This window comes from Watersipora subatra, chromosome 6 (genome assembly GCF_963576615.1).
Source record: "Watersipora subatra chromosome 6, tzWatSuba1.1, whole genome shotgun sequence".
NCBI lineage: Eukaryota > Metazoa > Bryozoa > Gymnolaemata > Cheilostomatida > Watersiporidae > Watersipora > Watersipora subatra.
The window spans coordinates 43,594,860-43,615,019 of NC_088713.1; the positions used below are offsets into that span (position 1 = coordinate 43,594,860).

At 37.1% G+C, this 20,160-nt stretch overlaps 1 protein-coding gene across 1 annotated transcript in view; it reads right to left on the reverse strand.

The window, feature by feature from the left end:
• Window positions 1-13,573: 13,573 nt before the first annotated feature.
• Window positions 13,574-20,160, reverse strand: part of LOC137398643 (uncharacterized) — a 43,404-nt gene continuing 36,817 nt past the window's right edge. Inside the window, exon 2 of the mRNA XM_068084820.1 lies at window positions 13,574-15,365. Coding sequence (XP_067940921.1) covers window positions 14,140-15,365 — 1,226 coding nt within the window. The 3' untranslated portion in view covers window positions 13,574-14,139. The remainder of the gene's footprint in view (window positions 15,366-20,160) is intronic.

Here is a 20,160-nt window from a genome sequence, read left to right on the forward strand (position 1 = left end):
TTGCGGATTTTATTTTAAGTTCATTCGGAGGCTTTTACGCTTTCGATGGGACACGGCCAAGCGGGTGATTGATAAAACTGAATCTTTTGCAAACCTTTATAAAAGTCGTTAACAAAAAATATTTTGCCTCTGATGATGATAATAATGATGCCTAAGAACTACTAGAGGTTGATGTTTGTCTCTATGGCTTGGAATGAAGTGACATTCTACAGCGATAAAAACCGCGTCCATGGCCGTTGGGCAAATAACTTTTCGAATAAAGGATGTCGAGGTCGAGTTATCTGAAGGAATTTATCATTGCGCTGGAACTGACCAAACAAATCCGTTTGAGTTGACCTTGTGTTTGAGATGAAATGTTACATTTTATCTGAGGGCGAGTTTTTCGAGTTGGACTGTACTTACCGTAAAAAATTCCCAAAAAGTTAGGGCGGCTCAGCCGGCCAGCTGCCCCAGTGAAAACTGGCCTGTTGATAGTCCAAGAAACAAATGGCAGCAAGCGATCAAATTGCATTATCGACCTTACCCACATCATTCTACCTGCGGTTCACAATTACAAACTAGTCGCAAATTGAATTTTTTTTATCAGGGAACCGAACCTGAGGAATATAATTATGTTTGTTCCACTGCATTTATTTTTACATCACTATATTTTCGCACTCATCAGAGCTGCGAAATTAAGTTGCTTCGAAATTTTACTCTGTGAGCTACTCACGAAACTAAATACTAGCGAAATATAAGTGTCCTAGGGTATGTCAGATAGCGAAACACTAAAACATTTTTTTGAAAGCTTTCTAATTTTTTTCATCTAATTTTATCTTTGCACTACTAATTATATGCCTGGCAAGATCTTTATTGACAATTGTTCATAATGTCATTAGTATATAAGTGTGTAAAAGGATGACCAATGTTATTTGAAAGGTATTGACTGTAGTAAAGTATTCGATAGGCAGCTGCATAGGCCTTATCTTATCAGACGTATTAAGCCTGGTTCCCATATACCGGCAAGCACCGGCGACAGCACCGCAAGGCTATAAACGGTGAAATGTGAATGTACGCGCCGAGTACTCCCGGTAGTTTTCGACGGTCAACACTAGAGTTCAGCGCTGTTCAACTTTCGAAAAGAGCCGCAAGCAAAACCTCCCAAAATGCGCTATACAGGTGAAGATCAGCACTTTCGAGCCGGCATGGCTAGCGGCCATTTTATGCGATCACCAGCGGCGCAGCTTTATGTGAACATTAGCCACTGAGCCTAGCGCCGCAAGTGTTTTGCTGTGCAAAATTACCGCGGGTCTCGCATTTGATATGGGAACCAGGCTTTAATCCCAGGGCAATGACCTTGCATCAATGCTACATTAAATACAGCATATTGCTCAACTTGATTTGTGCTTGGCAGGTCAAAAATAGATGCTACAGCAAATTGGTTGCCCTTTTATTGAACACTAATGACCTTAGTTTAGCTATTGCAAGGTAAAACCACCTTTTAACAAAATATAATATATTTTCTAGCAATATATTGTACATAGACCAGACAGAAATGCTATAAATGTGATAAAGACTTTGATGAATGTAAACTGAGGTATCGTAGTGTACTAGTCATTAGCTTTGTAACTAAATTTTCGAAAAATCAATCAGCTGACAATAGTATTCTGAATACAAAGTCTGTACACTCTCGACTTGGTAGCGATTAACTGGCCAGGCAGTGGGGTGCATACATTGTGCTTTGCCAGCAAAATTGTGCTAAAGCTCATCTCCCTTTTTTATTCTATTTTTTTCACTAATATTCATGAGTGTACATGGCAAAAGAAGTTATAAAATATGCGTATATGTACCTTGGTTTATTACTTCTTATTTTCTATATTTATCTTTGTTTACGAAAAATATAATAATAGTATAATAAGAACACAGTTCTTCACCTGGTCTACGTTTCTATTCTGTATCTGAACTTAGTTAATCTTCCAGATATCTTCTTATTTGTTTTCCACTTTTGTGGTGTAGTACAGCAAAGTGCAAAAACAGTAAGTCAGTGGTGCGAGCCCTCTTTCAAGGTGTGGAAATTGACATCTGATGATAAATTGCGACAGTGATAGGGTAGACAACCAACAAACCCTGACAGAAAACTCGCTAGGGTAGACAACAAACCCTTCAAAACTTCAATAGCCTTTTATTCAGTGAAAAATGAGTCAAAAGTCAGATGCACATGAATTAGAACGTATCAGGAAAATGAAAGTGGCTTTGGATTTCTGGGAGGTTAAATTCTCTTAGATTCATGTTACACCTTTCTACTGATTCTGAATCTCTGGTCGAAATGCCTGGATCTTCTCTAAGCCGACTTTTCTAGCTCATATTGGTAACTCCAGCCTGACTATCATAATTTAACGTTTCACAGGCAATGTCTACCAAATCTCCAGGAATGTCTAAATAGTCCAATACTTTAGCAACTGTTATTCATCTGTCTCTGACTAGGTTTTCATATTTAATTGGTTTGATTACTATTCCATCACCAAAAGACTGTAGAACAGTTGTGATTTTAGCAGCCCACCAAAAACATCCCCATTCTACTAGCTGTCTCGGTTTTACTTTAGCAATGACCCTTTTGCAAAAGTGATGATCAAAACCATTTGCAAACTCTCTGATGTTAGAAGGCGGGAACCGCCAGACACCATCCCATGGATCATGCATAGGAGCTTTTAGATCTTTTTTAATTATTGCGGCGTTTCCAAGGACTCGGTCAAAGGAACTTATAGACAGACGAACATCTCTGTAGGCAAAAAGAATTTTATGAGGAAAACACTTGACAGTGACTTTAATTAACTGCTCATCCATGTGCACTCCTTTCCAAAAGATTGTGCTTCCTTCTGGAGTGGGTACAGTTTTACAGTAGCTTCTAGCATTTTTCTGTAAGTCTCAGATTTGGAGAAACTTTCAGCGCTGTAGTATCCATGGTCACCGTATAAAACACTGTAATGCATCACTTGTGGTTCTGAAACCATGCCTCACCCTGGTAGCTTATCAAAAACCTGAGCATAAGCGGTTGAACCACATCTGCCTGTGTGAAACATCCAAACAATGTTCCGATCATTTACCTCAATTGTTTTGACCAGGTCATAGAACACTTGTATAGATGAGAAGTTTGCTTTGTTAGAACAAGCCAAGTGAAAAGATGTGACCTCACATTTGGTATATCACAGTCAACTCGTGTAAATGTTGCCTTCTTAGAGGTGCTTGACAAAAGGTGGAGATGACTCTTAAGTATAATTTCTGCAGAAGCGAATCTTTCATGGATGGTAAAAAGGTCCCTGGTCGCCTTGTCCATGAGAATGGATTTATCCAGATCACTTGAAGAACTTGAGCAGATCGATTCTATGTTTCATCATTTACTAAAGAGTTTATTTTTGCTTCAGTTCCTAAAAAATAAAAAAGGAAAAAGCACTTAACAGTAGTTTTCTTTATTAATATTACAGACTGATCACGTTTTCTCAATAATAAAACAGTAGACGCTCCTACAATGTAAACAATCCCTTCCAGAAACGTTTACGTTATAGGGATTTCACGTTATACGAAAAGTAAAATCTAAGTAAATTGCTTAATCCATTCCAAAATCTTCTCATACTTACCACTAGCGTTCTTAAAAAAGACTAGACTTACCTTTTCGTTGTAATGATTGTACTGTAGGCTGTAGTATTATCGGCTTGTTTCAACAAATTTTACTTTTTTCTGATCACTTTCACTCGGTTCATGGTCCATGATTGTGATTTTTCACAGGTGTGTTGCACGTTGCACTACATATAATAATTTGTGCTTTAACAACACACCTGACGATTTCTTAACTTAACTTATTGTGATTACTTCACAATAAGTTAACGTCTTACTCTGACTGTTTTATTGGTTTCTAGGCAGAAGTCTATTTTCAAAAAGAGAAAACAGAAAATGTTTTATGTCTAAAACAAAGTAGAACGAAAATATAGCTTGACTACACAAAAGGTGGCTTTCTTTCAGTCCGCCTATCCAAAAGATTCAAAGGTTTAATAGAAGATAGCTTTCGACCATACTCCAACTTATGTCATTCAGTTCGGTAGATCGACACTCTAACACATACACCGAATAATTGCACGCTACTGGCAGGTGTCTTGATATAGCACAGATAATAATTTGTGCTTTAACAACACATCTGATGATTTCTCGCAGCAGAATATACTGCTGAGGTACTAGTACATGTATATATAATAAAGATAACATTACGCGTCGTTTTTTCTCTCTAAAGCGAAAAGAGGAAAAGCAATACTTTTAAGGCTAACGATGAGATGCATGTAATTTAAAGTAAAATTGAGAACTTGCTCCAACTTCACATTTTTTGTTATATGAAAATTTTTATGTTTGCACGAAACAAAACTTTACAAAATTTTTTTACAACATGTGGAACTTACGCTATAGTAGGTATACGTTATAGGAGTGTCTGCTGTAACCAATAACATTTCTGATCAAACAAAGCGTTGAAAGAAACAGACTAGTACAGTGAACATATATAAAATAAAGTCATACAGACAGAGGATGATATCTAATGACTATGACCTTCTTACAACTCACCATTAAGTTTCCAAACAAACTTCAACACTGTCTCCCAGAGTAAGCCTAGTCTTTTAACACGTATAAAACACCGAAAGATTAGGTATACGGCCATGATGACTCCTTGTTCAATAAATGACTAGTAATCATAGATAAACTAACCAGTTGTGGTTATTGGTGTGTATTCTTTGTCACGTATTTAGTGAGTCAAACTACAAGCAACTAACCAGTAGCTGTTGTGTGCTACAGGTAGCGCTTTCTATGGCTAACACTAGCTGTTGTGTGCTACAGGTAGCGCTTTCTATGGCTAACACTAGCTGTTGTGTGCTACAGGTAGCGCTTTCTATGGCTAACACTAGCTGTTGTGTGCTACAGGTAGCGCTTTCTATGGCTAACACTAGCTGTTGTGTGCTACAGGTAGCGCTTTCTATGGCTAACACTAGCTGTTGTGTGCTACAGGTAGCGCTTTCTATGGCTAACACTAGCTGTTGTGTGCTACAGGTAGCGCTTTCTATGGCTAACACTAGCTGTTGTGTGCTACAGGTAGCGCTTTCTATGGCTAACACCTCAAAAATAAACTCACACTACTTGGAAACAAATTAAATGCTGTGAATAGTGAGCAAAACGTTTTTGAAGCCAGAATAAACACTGGTGTATTGGAAGCCACATCAACGTATGATATTATGCGTCTGATGCGTTCTATAGAAGTTTTTCAGCAATTTCGTTGAGACTCACAGTTTGGGAGTTTTCTTCTTCTTTCAGGTTTTTTCAGTTCAGGAGTTGCCATGGCAAATGGCAGAATACAGAATATTTATTATAATACAGAAATGATAAATAAAACGATACCTAATATTGTGACCATTTGCTCCTGAGATTTGGCACAGGAGCAATTGTGGCTTCCTAACATCACCAACGTACTTCTGTGATTTGAACCGCTGACCTACTGATTGTATCCCATCGCACTAGCTACTGAACCGTGGCTGCTTCCTTGCAGTTTGTAAGTAATGCTAAACAGGACACAGGGAAGTCACTTCAACTTAATTTGTGTAGTTAACCAGTTATAAACAGCAGAGTAAAAAGTTTGGTTGAAAATTAAAGATTTCATTTGATAATCCATTAGAATTATTGGATAATTCCAATAAATACAAGATACACTTTAAAATGCTCTAATTTTGCTCTTAATTCTCAAAATTTTCTCGGGGAGGGCCCCGAACCCTCCTTCCCTGGGAGGGCGCTTCAGCTCCCCTCCCAGACCCTCCTCGCACAGCCGAGTCGGGCCTTCGCTCCTCTGGCAACTACTAATTGACAGTCTCCTAACCACTTTTTTGTTTGACAATACAGCCCTGTTCTGCTTACCCCTGGTAGAACATTAAAACCATGACGAACACTTGCATGAAAAAACGTCTGCTACACCTTGCAGTATGACGATTAAACTATTTCCTTTATTACTACACCAAGATAGGTGAGTTATTTGACTTTTTTGATAAACAGGAGAAGACAACTTTAGATTTAGTGAATGATATATGTACAGTATATAGGTAGCCGGGATAGGAAGATAACTCTATATCGTGACATCATTTCTATAGGAATATATAATGTACATGTAAATAATGTCTTTTGGCTTGAGCGTAGCAAAACAGAGTGATAACAGACTATTATCATGTTCACTTGATTAAATTACAAAATAGGATATTGAAGAAAACTGACCTTAATCAGTTGTTACAGCAACAAGAAGTCCATCTAAAATTTACCTTACTTGTTTGTCACGTGAGCAAAATAAATAAAATAAAATTTAAATTAATATATTTATAATGTATATGTAAATTGTGTAAAAAATTATCTAAAATGTAAATTAATGTTTAAAATTTAATAAAATGTAATTTATAAAAAGCAATCGCGTTTTTGTGTGGTTCTATATAATGTTGTGTAAGATAGCACTCCTGACTGATTTTCTCACGTAATAAATAAATTTTTTGAATTGGCAAAGTGTCTCTTCCTGCCAGGCAAAGAAAATGTTCTCAATGTTATTAACTGTCAAGTTTAATCCTGCAAATTTGTGTGTAAGATGTTAAATACTCTACTTGTAATTCTGTCACAAGTTGTCTTCTCCTGAATTTTTGTATACCGACCTCTCAGTTCAGTAGTTATCTTGCCTTGCTTGGGCACCAATGTTTGTTCTTCTGTAGTACGAGTGTTAGCCACTTTTCTATTTATGGTATATATCCTCTATCAGGCTTCAATTTCAAATTTTGTATGCAATCTCGAATACTGTTGTAGTATCAACAAAAGGTTGGCCTATCTAAGGCTTTGATATAATGTATATTTAGCAATAACAAACCACACTTGGGCATAAAACAAAGGGAGAAAGATCACTCAAATAGTTTGCTGTATAATATATATTTATTTCATCAAAATGATACCAATTAAAAACTGTCTTCAGACAGAAAAGAATCAGTATACAGTAGTAGTACTCGATCAAATGGCCTTGTCTCTTTGTGGTAGAAATAGCAGAAAAAGAGTTATACAATTCTACCCATCTGGCCTCCATAGCCTGCTCTCTTTCCCACTCTCCCTTTTTTCCTCTCTCTCTCCCTCCCTCTTTCCATCTCTCCCTCTCTCCCTTCTCCCTCTTTCCCTCTTTTCCTTTCTCCCTCTCTCCTTCTCTCCCTCTCTCTCTTTCCCTCTTTTCCTTTCTCCCTCTTTTTCCTTTCTCCCTCTTTTCCTTACTCCCTCTTTTCCTTTCTCCCTCTTTTCCTTTCTGCTTCTTTTCCTCTTTCCCTTTTTCTCTTTTTCCCTCTCTCAACTGTAAACCACTTTCACTCTCCCTCTCTCTCTCTCTCTCAATAAATAGTAGTAACAGGGTTGTAATAGTGAACTATTACAACCCTGTTACTGTTACTGCTATTATAACCCTCTCCCTCCCTCCCTCACCCTCCCTCTTCCTACTTCTCCCTCTGCTTCCCTCTTCCCTCCCTCTCTAAAAATTTCTTTTAGCTATGAAAAACTATTAAAGCTTATTTTTCAAAGGCTCTCCTTGCTGCTAGAAGCCAGCTCCTTGGGAAATTCCATGATTAAATGGAATCCCATGGAGACATAGTTAAAATATCTGTTTTTCATAAGTTTGATAGTTTCTTCGGACCGCTTTAATATTGCCAGTGTACAATAAAATAAAATTAGTAGAAACCATTAAATTTAAAACTAACAGAAAATAGAAAACATAAAATACAAAGATTAAAATGTAAGATCAATTATTGTTTATGTGACATACTTAATATTTTTGTTGCAGCTCACGGATCTACGTATGGAGGCTTTCTTCTACTTTGTATAGGCTCTTTATAGGATTGGATGGCTGTTCTGTTCTCATGTCTCTCCTTCCGATGTTTATTCAACATTTTGATGTGTTGTGTTAAATGTAAATAAGTATATAAATAAATGTATATATTATGGTGAGATATAGTGGTCTGTGGGTTTCCTGTCCAGTTAGCATTGTTTGGTCTGTATTGGTCATTTGGTCTGTATTGTTTACATCATAGGTCATAGAATTTCATGGTTTTCTTGGCAAAATAGGTCCTCATATTTTCTTCCAGAACTGTTATCTAATAATTAACTAAGCAAGAAATTATCTATCTGGAGTTATTTTACTTTTAAGCAGACAATTCCTACTTAGATATGACTGATGTTTCAATCGTCTATTAATAAGTTGGTACATGGACATGACACTAATAAAACTCATATAAGTTTCGACTAGATGAGACTATAAATTTTATGCCAGCCCTTTTTAATCTCCTCTTTGAGGAGAAGGTATTTTCCATCTTTTCCTTTTTCGTTGTAGTCATTGGGTACTGATATAAAAATTAGGTTATTTGCCATCAATTCCCAGATTGTGAGTTTCATAGGAAAAACAATCGTGTCATTTTTCTCTGTAATCATAAATTAGAGTAAACAACGGTATTTAAACTAAAGATCATATAAATGTACATGAAACAAATTCCAAGTGTTATGTTTCTGCACAGAAGCAATTAAATAGAGTATTAAATTAGAGAAATGGTTTATTGCACACTCCAGAGACAACTGACTTGATAACAGAAAACCCAAGTATTTATATGTTTGGTCATAGAAAAGCTTTGTAAAAAGCTACAAGCATTATTAATAGCTACAGTACTATATAATATTAGCTTGTATAAAGCTTTAGCTAAAAAGCATAATGTTTGTTGGCAAAGTACCAATAATACTTGGCACTTGCATGACACCTCCTCACTAAGCTAAAGGTTCTTTCTGGTTCTCTTAGACCTTCGGGGTTTGTCTCTGCTATACTCATCTCCATCAGGTAGACGAGGGTTGCGTGGTCTTCTTCTAGACGGAGGTTGCTCTGTTACAGTTGTAGAGGCTGGTAGTTGCAGTTTTGTCTCCTCTGTTATATCAGGTTTATCTCCAGGGTCTTGATCTTCTTCTGTTGAGTATCTTGGTCTGAGTTGTTCAACATGTCTTCTCCAAGTAGGTCCCTTTGGTACCACTTTGACATTGAGACTACGAGTTCCATATCTCTTAGTAACAATGGCTGGAACCCATCTAGGTTGTCTGTTGCGTCTAGGTCCATGATACAAGGCATAGCATGGTGCTCCAAGATTGTAGCTGTGTATCTTGCTAACTGTCTTTTCTGCCGATCGGTTGACTTCTCTGGATTGATGAAACTGTGCTATGTGTGCGGGTGATGGCAATAGGGTGTCAATCTTGCATCTCATCTGTCTTCCATTCAGCAGCTGACTGGGAGAGTATCCCGTAGGAAGTGGTGTCCTTCTATAGTGCATCAGGAACTGTTGTAGTGCAGATTTAGGTGAGAGTGACGATTTCTTCATGGCTTGTTTGAAGGATTGTACTAGTCTTTCAGCTGCGCCATTTGTAGCTGGATGGTAGGGTGCTCCAGTGAGGTGAACAATGCTTCTCTCTTGACACCACTGCTGAAACTCTCCTGAGGTGAAGCTGGTAGCATTGTCAGTGACTATGGTGTGAGGGTATCCAAAGTGTGCGAATATCTCCTCTAAGATGTCTGTGGTAGCTCTGGTAGAAGTAGATGACGTCCTGTGTATGCATGGATACTTTGAGTAGGCATCTATCATCACTAGCCATTGGCTGCCCATGAAGTTCACTGCATGGTCTAAGTGAAGACGACTCCATGGCTTCTCAGGTAGCATCCAGGGATGTATAGGATACTTCTGTAGAAGCTTCTGGTGTTCAGCACAGGCAGTGCACTGTCGGCTTGTCTCCTCTATATCAGAGTCAATGCGAGGCCAATAGACAGCAGTTCGAGCTAGCTTCTTCATTCTTTCCATTCCAAAGTGTCCAAGGTGAAGGATCTTTAATACTTCCTGTTGTAACTTGACAGGAATGACTACTCTGTTGCCATATAGAAGACAACCTTCAGTGATAGAAAGTGAATCTGAGATCTTGTGGAAGAGTGACAGCTGAGTCTCCTTCATCTCTTTGTTACCAGGCCATCCTTCTGCTGTGTAGCGCATTACTGTGGCTAGTGTTGTGTCTTTCTTTGTCTCCTTTGCTAGAACATTGTAGTCTGTAGAGTTGAGCTGTTGTCCAATAGTGTGAATAGTGCATACTGTATCAACATCATCCTCATCTTCTCTTGCATCAAACTCTTTATCAGGTCCAACTGGCAGTCTTGAGAGGACATCTGCATTTTGATGATGCTGGGTAGATCTGTATTCTATGGTGTAGTCATACTGATTTAGTACCAGTGCCCATCTTGCTAGTCTGTTGGCTGCTAGAGCTGGAACTCCTTTGGTAGGTCCTAGAAGTGTGAGAAGAGGTCTGTGAGGAGGTGTCTGTGGTCAGTTACCAAGATAAACCGTCGACCATACAGGTACTGGTGATACTTCTTTAGAGCAAATATGATTGAGAGAGCTTCTTTTTGTATTTGTCCATATTTCCTCTGCGTGCTGGTCAGTGTTTTTGAAACATTGGCTATTGGTCTCTCACTTCCATCAGGATAACGATGAAATAGTACAGCTCCCAGTCCAGTTTCTGAAGCATCACATGAGATTCCAATGTCAAGATCTGCGTTGAAGTGTGCTAAGACACTATCAGTTGATAGCATATCTTTCAGTTTGTTGAAGCTCTTTTCTTGTTCAGTGCCCCACTTCCAGGTCTCTCCTTTGCGTGTCAGTTTATGCAATGGTCCTGTGAGTTGTGACAGATTGGGTATGAACTTGCTGTAGAATTGTGTAGCTCCTAAGAAAGATCTTAGCTGAGTTAAGTCTGTTGGGACTGGCATCTGTTGTACTGCATCTGCCTTCTTTCCTTTAGTGATTCCCTTTGAAGTGAGTTTGTGTCCCAGATACTCTACTGTAGGTTGAGCAAAACAGCACTTGTCTTTTCTACATCTGAGCCCTCTTTCTTCTAATCTTTGAAGGAGTCGACGTAAGTTTTGTAGATGGCTCTCTGCATTGGCTCCACTCACTAGTATATCATCTAGGTATACTGCTACTCCTGGGAGGTCTTGTGTCAGTTGCTCCATGATTTCTTGAAAATACCCTGGTGCTGAGCTTATGCCAAAGGGTAACCTCTTCTGTAGTAGTACTCCTCGGTGTGTTGATAGTGCTAGTCGTCGTTGACTTTCTGGTGCCAACAATATTTGATTGTAGGCATCTGCTAAATCAATCTTTGTGTAGCAATAGCCTCCACCTAGTTTTCTGATTAGATCTTCTGGTAGTGGAATAGGTTTCCTATGTGTTTCTAGCTGATTATTGATAGTCTTGGAGTAGTCTCCACATACTCTGATCTTCCCTGCAGCTTGACCTGTTGTAGATTTGCGTACAGGTACAACTGGTGTTCCATACTGGTTGAATTGAGTTGGTTCCCATATGCCTTTAGCTACACCTGCTTCGTATGCTTGGTTGAGCTCTTCTGTCAAGGCAATAGGAACTGGTCTGGGTCGGCAGAAGACTGGCTTTGTTGAAGGTTTGAAGTTTATCTCTAGTTCAAAGTTCTTGAGACATCCTAGCTCGTCTTTGAATATTTCTGGAAATTCTTTGCACATCTCCTTACACTTGATTTGTAACCTCCCATCTGGCTGGTTCTCTGTGATTGTTGATACAAGGTTCTGTTGTAGCTTGTCATCAATAGAGATGCCTAGTTGCTGTATAGCAGTTCTTCTTAGTAGGTTGAGATCTTGTACAGCACTAATCACAAATGGTAGTCTGACTTCTTTCTGTGCATCCAATTGGGCAGTTAGCTCACATCTGCCAAGCGTCTCTATGAGATGTCCTGAGGCTGATTTGTAGTTAACTGTAGTAGGTTTTAGGTTTGGCTTTCCTAGCTTCTCCCATATTGATTTACAGATGAAGTTGTCACATGCTCCAGTGTCCAGTTCAAGTGTGAAGTTGTATCCCTCCAGTTTGATGTTTTCAGCAAGTTTCACCATCTTGGTTGATGTGCATTCTATCATCTTTACTGGTTTTTCTGCTGCAGATGATTTCTTTTTCTTGCATGCTCTTTCTATGTGACCTTGTTTAGAACAAAAGTTGCAGGTGGCTGCTTTGAATCTGCAGTCATCCGCTGTATGGTTAGTTCGGTCACATCTGTAGCATAGCTTTCCTTCCTTCTGCTTGTCAGGTGTAGAGTTGTTTTTCTGGATTGGTTTGTATCTTGATTTCTGTTGAGCAACCTTGTTGACTTTAGACGAGTTTCCATAAACTGTCTCTTTGGCAACTTTAGCTGCTTCTTCTGTTTCCTGTGCTACCTGTATAGCTTTGTTGAAGTTGAGTTCATTGTCCTTGACCTTGAAGAGAGATTTGAGAACTGCTTCATTGTTTACAGAGCAGATAAATCTTGTTCTGAAAGCCTCATCTAATGGATCTGTAATGTCTATGAAGGCACATGTAGTTGCATCTTGACGAATTCTGGCAGCTAACTCTTGAATAGTTTCTCCAGGTTTCCTCTGCATGTCACTCCAATACTTGTAACGCTCTCTAACAATGAAGCACTTAGGGTCATACTGGTCTTTGAGATATTCCAGTATTTCATCCATGTTGAGGTCGTTGATCTGCTTGGGTGTTGAAAGCTGAGCTGCCATATTACTAAGCTGCTTGTAGAGTGTAGGCTGTTGGTTGGTGAGAAAAGTGCCAGCAATCTTGTCTTGATGAATAGAATTTGCTGCAATGAATGTGTTGAATCTGTCTATGTAATCTGTTAGTAGCTCTGCTGTTGGGTCAAAACCTGGGAAGGGTGGAACAGCGGTTGCAGCTGTTTCTTGTTTCCGTTGTAGGTTTTGTAGTAGTAGCTCCATCAGTTTTTTATTCTCCTCCATTCTTTCATCTTGCTGACGTCTGTATTCCTCTTGTTGCTGCTTGAACTCCTCATGCTGCTGTTGTCTATGCTCTTCTTGCTGCTTTCTCTGCTCCTCTTGCTGCTGTCTCTGGTCCTCCTGCTGCTTCTGCATTAGCTTGATCAGGTCTGCTACTTCTGCCATTGTAGTGGTGCAATTTTGAACAGTTACTCTTGTAATAAACTAGAACTCTTTGTATCGATTTTATCAATGATAAAATCTGAACAAACTCTTTGTAACTGTTCAAAAGAGAAATCCTTGTTGCCAATTAGCTTCTGTTATGTTTCTGCACAGAAGCAATTAAATAGAGTATTAAATTAGAGACATGGTTTATTGCACACTCCAGAGACAACTGACTTGATAACAGAAAACCCAAGTATTTATATGTTTGGTCATAGAAAAGCTTTGTAAAAAGCTATAAGCATTATTAATAGCTACAGTACTATATAATATTAGCTTGTATAAAGCTTTAGCTAAAAAGCATAATGTTTGTTGGCAAAGTACCAGTAATACTTGGCACTTGCATGACACCAAGTAACATAGTAAACATAACATATAACATAAACATATAACATAGTAAACCTATTGGTTAACATGCAACAGCCAACAACTCTATAAATGCTGTATCAAGTCTGTTTACTTTCATATATTGTGTACATGTATTATAGAAACAAACTTAAACAAGTTTATTCACAAAGATAGCCATTAGGCAATTATTACAAGCAGCATAAACAACATAACTACTGCAAAAGGTTTACCAAGTTGAAAAGGGATGGACTAACAGCTTTAACAGATTTACTTTTCAGGTGTAACTTTTTCTTCACGTAAGTAGTAATAAACCCAGTAGATAAAAAGTCAGCTAGTTCTAAACTATGACATCACTAGAGTTTAGAAATCAATATTATATATGTCTACCTGACTAAACATGTATACCTTAACATGGGTATGCGTCATTAGGTATCTAACGTATCTGCGTATCTAACTAAAATTCTAACAGAGAGGTTAAAATCCTATTATAATTATATAAAATGACAGAATAAGTTGTTAAAATTGATTAAAACTCATAAAGAACTTCATTTAATCAAAATTTAATAGCCTTCAATTCAGTGACTAATAAGTCACAAGTCAGAAGGGAAGCTGAAATTATTGCATTCATAGAAAACTTCATCTAAGTTAACTCAAAAAATGTTTTATTCAGTGAGAAACACGTCACAAGTCAGAAGTCAGCTGCTCATAGATTAGAAAGTATCAGAGAATTGAAAGTGACTTTGGATTTCTGGGAGGTGAAATTCTCTCAAAATCATGTTACACCTCTCTACTGATTCTGAATCTCTAGTCCAAATGCCTGGATCTTCTCTAGCCCGACTTTTCCAGCTCACATTAGTAACTCCAGCCTGACTATCATAATTTAACGTTTCACAGGCAATGTCCACCAAATCTCCAGGAATATCTAGATAGTCAAAAACTTTAGTAACTGTTCCTCGTCGGTCACTAACTAGGTTTTCATATTTAATTGGTTTGACTACTATTCCATCATCCAAAGACTGTAGAACAGTTGTGATTTTAGCAGCCCACCAAAAGCATCCCCATTCTACTAGCCGTCTTGGTCTTACTTTAGCGATGACCTTTTTGCAAAATTGATGATCATATCCATTTGTGAAAGCTCTGGAGTTAGAAGGCTGGAACCACCAGTCATCGTCAAATGGATCGTGCATAAGAGTTTTTACGTACTCTTGTGCTAGTGCAGTGTTTCCGAACACACGATCAAAAGAACTTATAGAAGGACGAGCATCTCTGTAAGCAAAGAAAATTTTATGATGAGGAAAGTATTTGGCAATAATCTTAATTGAGTGCTCATCCATGTGCTTTCCTTTCCAAAATACTGAGCTTTTTTCTGGCGTTTGTCGTAAGTACATTTTTACTGTAGCTTCTAGCATTTTTCTGTAAGTCACAGATTTGGAAAAACTTTCAGCGCTGCAGTATCCATGATCACCATACAAAACACTGTAAAACATCACTTGTGGTTCTGAAAACACAGTCCATCCTGGGAGTTGGTTGAAAACCTGAGCCCAAGCAGTTGAACCACATCTGGCTGTATGAAACATCCAAACAACCTTCCGATCATTCACATCAATGTTTTTAACCAGATCATAGAACACTTGGATCGGTAGAACAATCAGATGGGTTGTTTGTTTTGTTTGAACCAACCAAGTAAAAGGATGTGACCTCACATTTGGTATATCACAGTCAACTTGGGTAAATGTCGCTTTCTTAGAAGTGATTGACAAAAGATGGACACGACTGTCAAGTACAATTTCTGCAGGAGCAAATCTTTCATGTATAGTAAAAAAGGTCCAAGGATGTGTTATCAATGAAAATGGATTTCTCCAGATCACTCGAAGTACTTGAGCAGGTTGATTCCAAGTTTCATCATTCATGGATGAGCTTATATTCCTTTCTGTTCCTGAAAAAAATTGAAACATTCCTAAGAAGGTGCCTTCTCCTCATCAGCTTATTTTAGCCTATTAACTCTCAAATAAGGATTTTAAAAAGCTGCTCTGGGTCCCAGAGTGTGTGGGTTTTAAAATGTAGGTCATTTTAACTTATAGAAGCTTTAAAAAATTGTAAATTTGGGCAAACCTAACCTAAACCTAACCTCATTCCAAAGAAGTTGCAATGAGGTTAGGTGTATGGCGGAGGTACACACCAAAATAGTCTTTTTCTGTTCTACAGACTACTGGTTAAACTCTTAATCTTCGTTAAATCTTTTGTGAGCAAAACAGAAAAAAATCAAAAAATATAAAACTTGAGCTGGGTGAAAGTAGAGTGATAAAAGGGAAAAAATGCTTTATTGTCAGTGATTATTTAAAAGACAACAATTATTGCATTGATAAAAATAAATTAACAAGAGAAAGCAAAACCAAGATTTTAATATAGGCAAATAGTATAGTGTGAAAAGGTTCACAATAGTGTAAACAAAAGGCAAATTGGAGAAAATAGAGAGTGTTGAAGAGGAGAGCTATATAAAAAACAAAATGCATTCTGGGAAAGTACAGACTGCTTTAGAATGACAGAAGGGTAAAATATAGTCGGAAGCTTTTGGAAGTTGTTTAAGAAACACTATAATGCTTAGTATTATGTTACCTAAAGAAATTAAAGACAAAAACTGCTGCTATATATATATATATATATATATATATATATATATATATATAGTCAAATTGTAGTGAATAGGAGGCCACTTTGGAAAATATATCCACGATATAGGGCTTTTGGATAATAGGAGGCTTCTGATAGGAGGCTTCGCTAAAAACATGCTAAAACAACTCTACTCGTCATGCTGATCGCATACGTATCTATTTTGCATTTTGCAAAAATTTTGCCGGAGAATGCAACATTTTGGAAAATTTTGCAGGTTGGGAGGCTCTGTAGTATGAATTGGAGGGCCTCCCATTAGCGCATAAATTGAATTTTTTTATACAAAATTTGGAGTTGTTTTCTCTTTTGCACAAGCAATTATCTTCTCTTTAATTTCATGGACTCCTATTAGGTTTTTTATGTCTAGCATTAGATAGTCTTAGTGTCAAGGTCTACATTACTTCTTTTTATATGAATTTAGCTAAATTCCATATAATATTTAATTTTAAGGATTTTAGTTGCAATGAACCTTGATTATTAGATAAAATGTTTTAATAATAGGTTGCAAAAGCCAACTAATTCGGTTTTCAGGACTTTGGTCAACTAATGCCAAAAAAAAGACTTATTGGCAAATATTTTTGTGCTTTGATCAAATGTTTGTCATATTGTTTATCGACATGAAAATTTTGTTTCACCCTTTATAGCTTGTTCGTGTTAAGCAACACAAGAACTAGCATTTTGTTAGTTTTAAACAAGTTGCAATAATGATCGGATTGGTATCGAGATCATCATAGTTTTCACATAGAAACAAATATACTTTGTGATCATATATTAAAGCATTGCATATATTCAAGCATGCTGCAAATATGCCCGTTACATTCACAGAGCTAAAATGTTCAAAACATAAATTTCAAACATGAACTGTGACCACTTTCGTTACTAAAACATGTTCATCAAATCCAATCATTGCTACTAGCAGACAAAACTGGAAAAGATAGCATGTGGTGGCCTTTGAATTATAAAAAAATTTGCGATAGGAGCCTTCGATGAAACCAAGGAGTAACTTTGAACACACTGTGAAGATTACATAGATATTCATCTCGCATTTATCAACATTGGTCAACACTTTCATTTCAAAATATCATTCTTAGTCAAAAGAAAAAAATGAATTCATAAGCGGCCCCTTTAGGGAGTAGAGTTTAGAGATGTTATAAGCTTAATATAGGCGTGTCAAACAAATAGTTTAATTGAGTGCAACAATGACAAAGACAATATTATTACAAACAATGAGTTTGTATGAACCTAAAGGTCTTTTGTGAAAATGGAATCAACCATCAAAAGCAGCCCGAACAGTTGTTGCAATACCAAAATATTGAAAATTGAATGATTTACAAAGCATAGCATCAAACCTTTTGTCAACAAAAATGGATTATCTGATTTATTTCTGTCAAATAAAGTTTTAGAGCTTCAAAACACTGCTGCTACAATAATTGTCCTGCGATTTGTGTGAGCAGTCCCTTGCATGTTGAGTATAGTGCAATATGTTATGGTTAGTGTAACCAACGGCTAGGCACAATTTTTTACAATAATATTCTAGCAAGACATCTCTAAAGTAATTGGCAAGGGAACTTTGCTGATTGCAGACACGCCCAGTTGCAGAAAGAACTTCAAGCTTGGATGTCTTTCCTGTCACTGGAGACCTTTTTGGAAATTGAACAACAACCTGTCGTTTGAAGGTCAGGCATTCTAGACCAATATGCTTCAACGGGTAGAGTTGCTGCTCTTCCTGCAATGAAACCATTTAGTAAGTTGAATAGTTGAAAATTAGGAGAATTTTGAACCCTACCCATTTTACAGACTTTCCCAAAATATCAAGGAGGTTTTCTAACATTAATTACTAAAAAGTGTGTTCCATCACGTTGTTTCAAAATACTTAGGAAATGGACCTGAACTTTAAAAGGAAGCTCTTGCAGCGGGTTACTTTGGCAGCACTACTACATGTAGGTGTGGCACAGAAGATGTCTTCCTACTGAAACTGCATAATTACATTTCTCCTAAAGATATTGCAATTCTAAGTATGCTGATGTTACACCTAACAATAAAACTTTAATCAATAAGCTTTTCTTTGAAAAAGTTTGTTTTAATGTTGTGGTTAACACAAATCATTTCGCTCAGTAAAATTAAAAACAATGATTATCATCAGTGATTTATTTCAAGCTAATGCTTCTTTGTTCAAATCTTAGTTAAGAATGGTATCATTGAAATATAATATGTAATAAATAGTTGGATTAAGAAAAGCTCTATTTTACAAACCAACAATTACAGCGGTACTGTTCCTTTCCCTTCTAAGCAAAACGCACAAAAATCAACAACATTGTACACATTCAGCCTGTACTATTATGAGAACAGTATATGTCCATCTAAAGCCACAGTTGGAAATCAGAAAAAAAAATTGTGTCACATAGGATTTAAACTTGCATGATTCAACGCGTTAGACTGACACAATAACAATTGTGCTAATTGACCTTCTTGCAATAGTTTGCAATAATTGAATGTTTAATTATTGCAACTGACAATATTTTACCGCACTCTAGACTGCCATGGTATTTTTAGTACAAACCAAGTTTAGTCCAACTCTTGAGCTGAATAAAATTATTAACTGTCTAACAGTCAATGTTTTTTCATGCACAGATTGACTATTTAATTGTATAAAAATCCCTTATTATTCAGTTGGCCTTTAACACTCTAAAGTTGGTGTGTTTAGATATGCCTATTGCTGCCATCCATGTACCAATTAAGCATCGGCTTACTGTCAGTCATTTTACTGAAAGATCGTGATTTTACTTCATGGTATGTTCACGGGTTTTTTAAACTTCAAACTCTAAAACATTTTTGTAACATTTTATTTTGCAAACGTGTTACCAGAGCTATGCACCAAATCGACATGTTTATGCTTTGTGCATTACTAAACCTATGTAAAGCTGTGATCGCAATGAAACTAAAATGATCATCTCCAATTTTACTTACACTTACAAAACTATTATTTCCGTCAGAACTTAGCAGATTACCGTCAGAGTTAGTGCTGCGTCTTTCATTATCTTTCTAATTACTAAGCCAGATTTTGAATTGGCTGCAATTTCATCAACATATGTAACTCTTTGTTTTTTAAGTCGCGAGGAACTTGCGAAGGCCATAATAACGCTAAATAGTTCAAATGTTGAAAAAAAGATGAGCGTTTCCGAGTTGAAATTTTCCAAACAAAGACTTAAAACAGACTTGCGAATTTATGCAACTTTCATAGAAAAATATTTAGACATCACTGTCAATACTATAAAAGTACTAAAGGTCGTTGCTTATGTTATCAACAAGTAATAAAATTAAGTTACTATGCGACTGCTTGAAAATTTGCTATAGTGTGCATATGACAGTTGGCCATACACTTTGCATAAATGCGCATATGGCAGCAAAAGGGATATCTTGCTATGAACAGTTTCTATAGTTACATGTTTTCCATGCGCTTCTGCCTTGCCAGTATTTAGGTATTTTATATAATAAAGACATTTAGCTTTAGCTGCTACTTACCACACTCCTAACTGGCAATAGTTTGAAACACCAGAATAGGGTTGTAGTCTATAGCACTAAGCTATCGTACAATACTGTTTTGAATGCATCTTAGGGTGTATCATCTAAGTACTTTTACTATCGCGAAATTCTGCTTGCGACCTGAAACACGGAGGTGAAAAACACTGACTGAAACACGACCACACAGTGGGATGCCAATTTAAAAGCCAAGCAGAACTTCATTGAGACAGCTGATCTAAAAAAGAAACAATATTTACTTGCAACAGGCTGAAACAACATTTACATACAACAGGCAGTGCAGCTCGGCACAACATACGCGTATAGCCAAGATCAATGTTCTATGGCTCTTACAAATATGTTTGTACAAAACACATTTTTATTGAGTAGCTGATTAATTAGCCTGTCATACGTGTACCTATTTGAAAGAAAAGAATCATCTGCCTGCATTGAACCAATAGAAAACATGTTAACAACCCTCACCGACCTGGGATTTTCCGTTTTTTGGGAGCACATATTTTTGTTCTCGCAATTTCATTTTT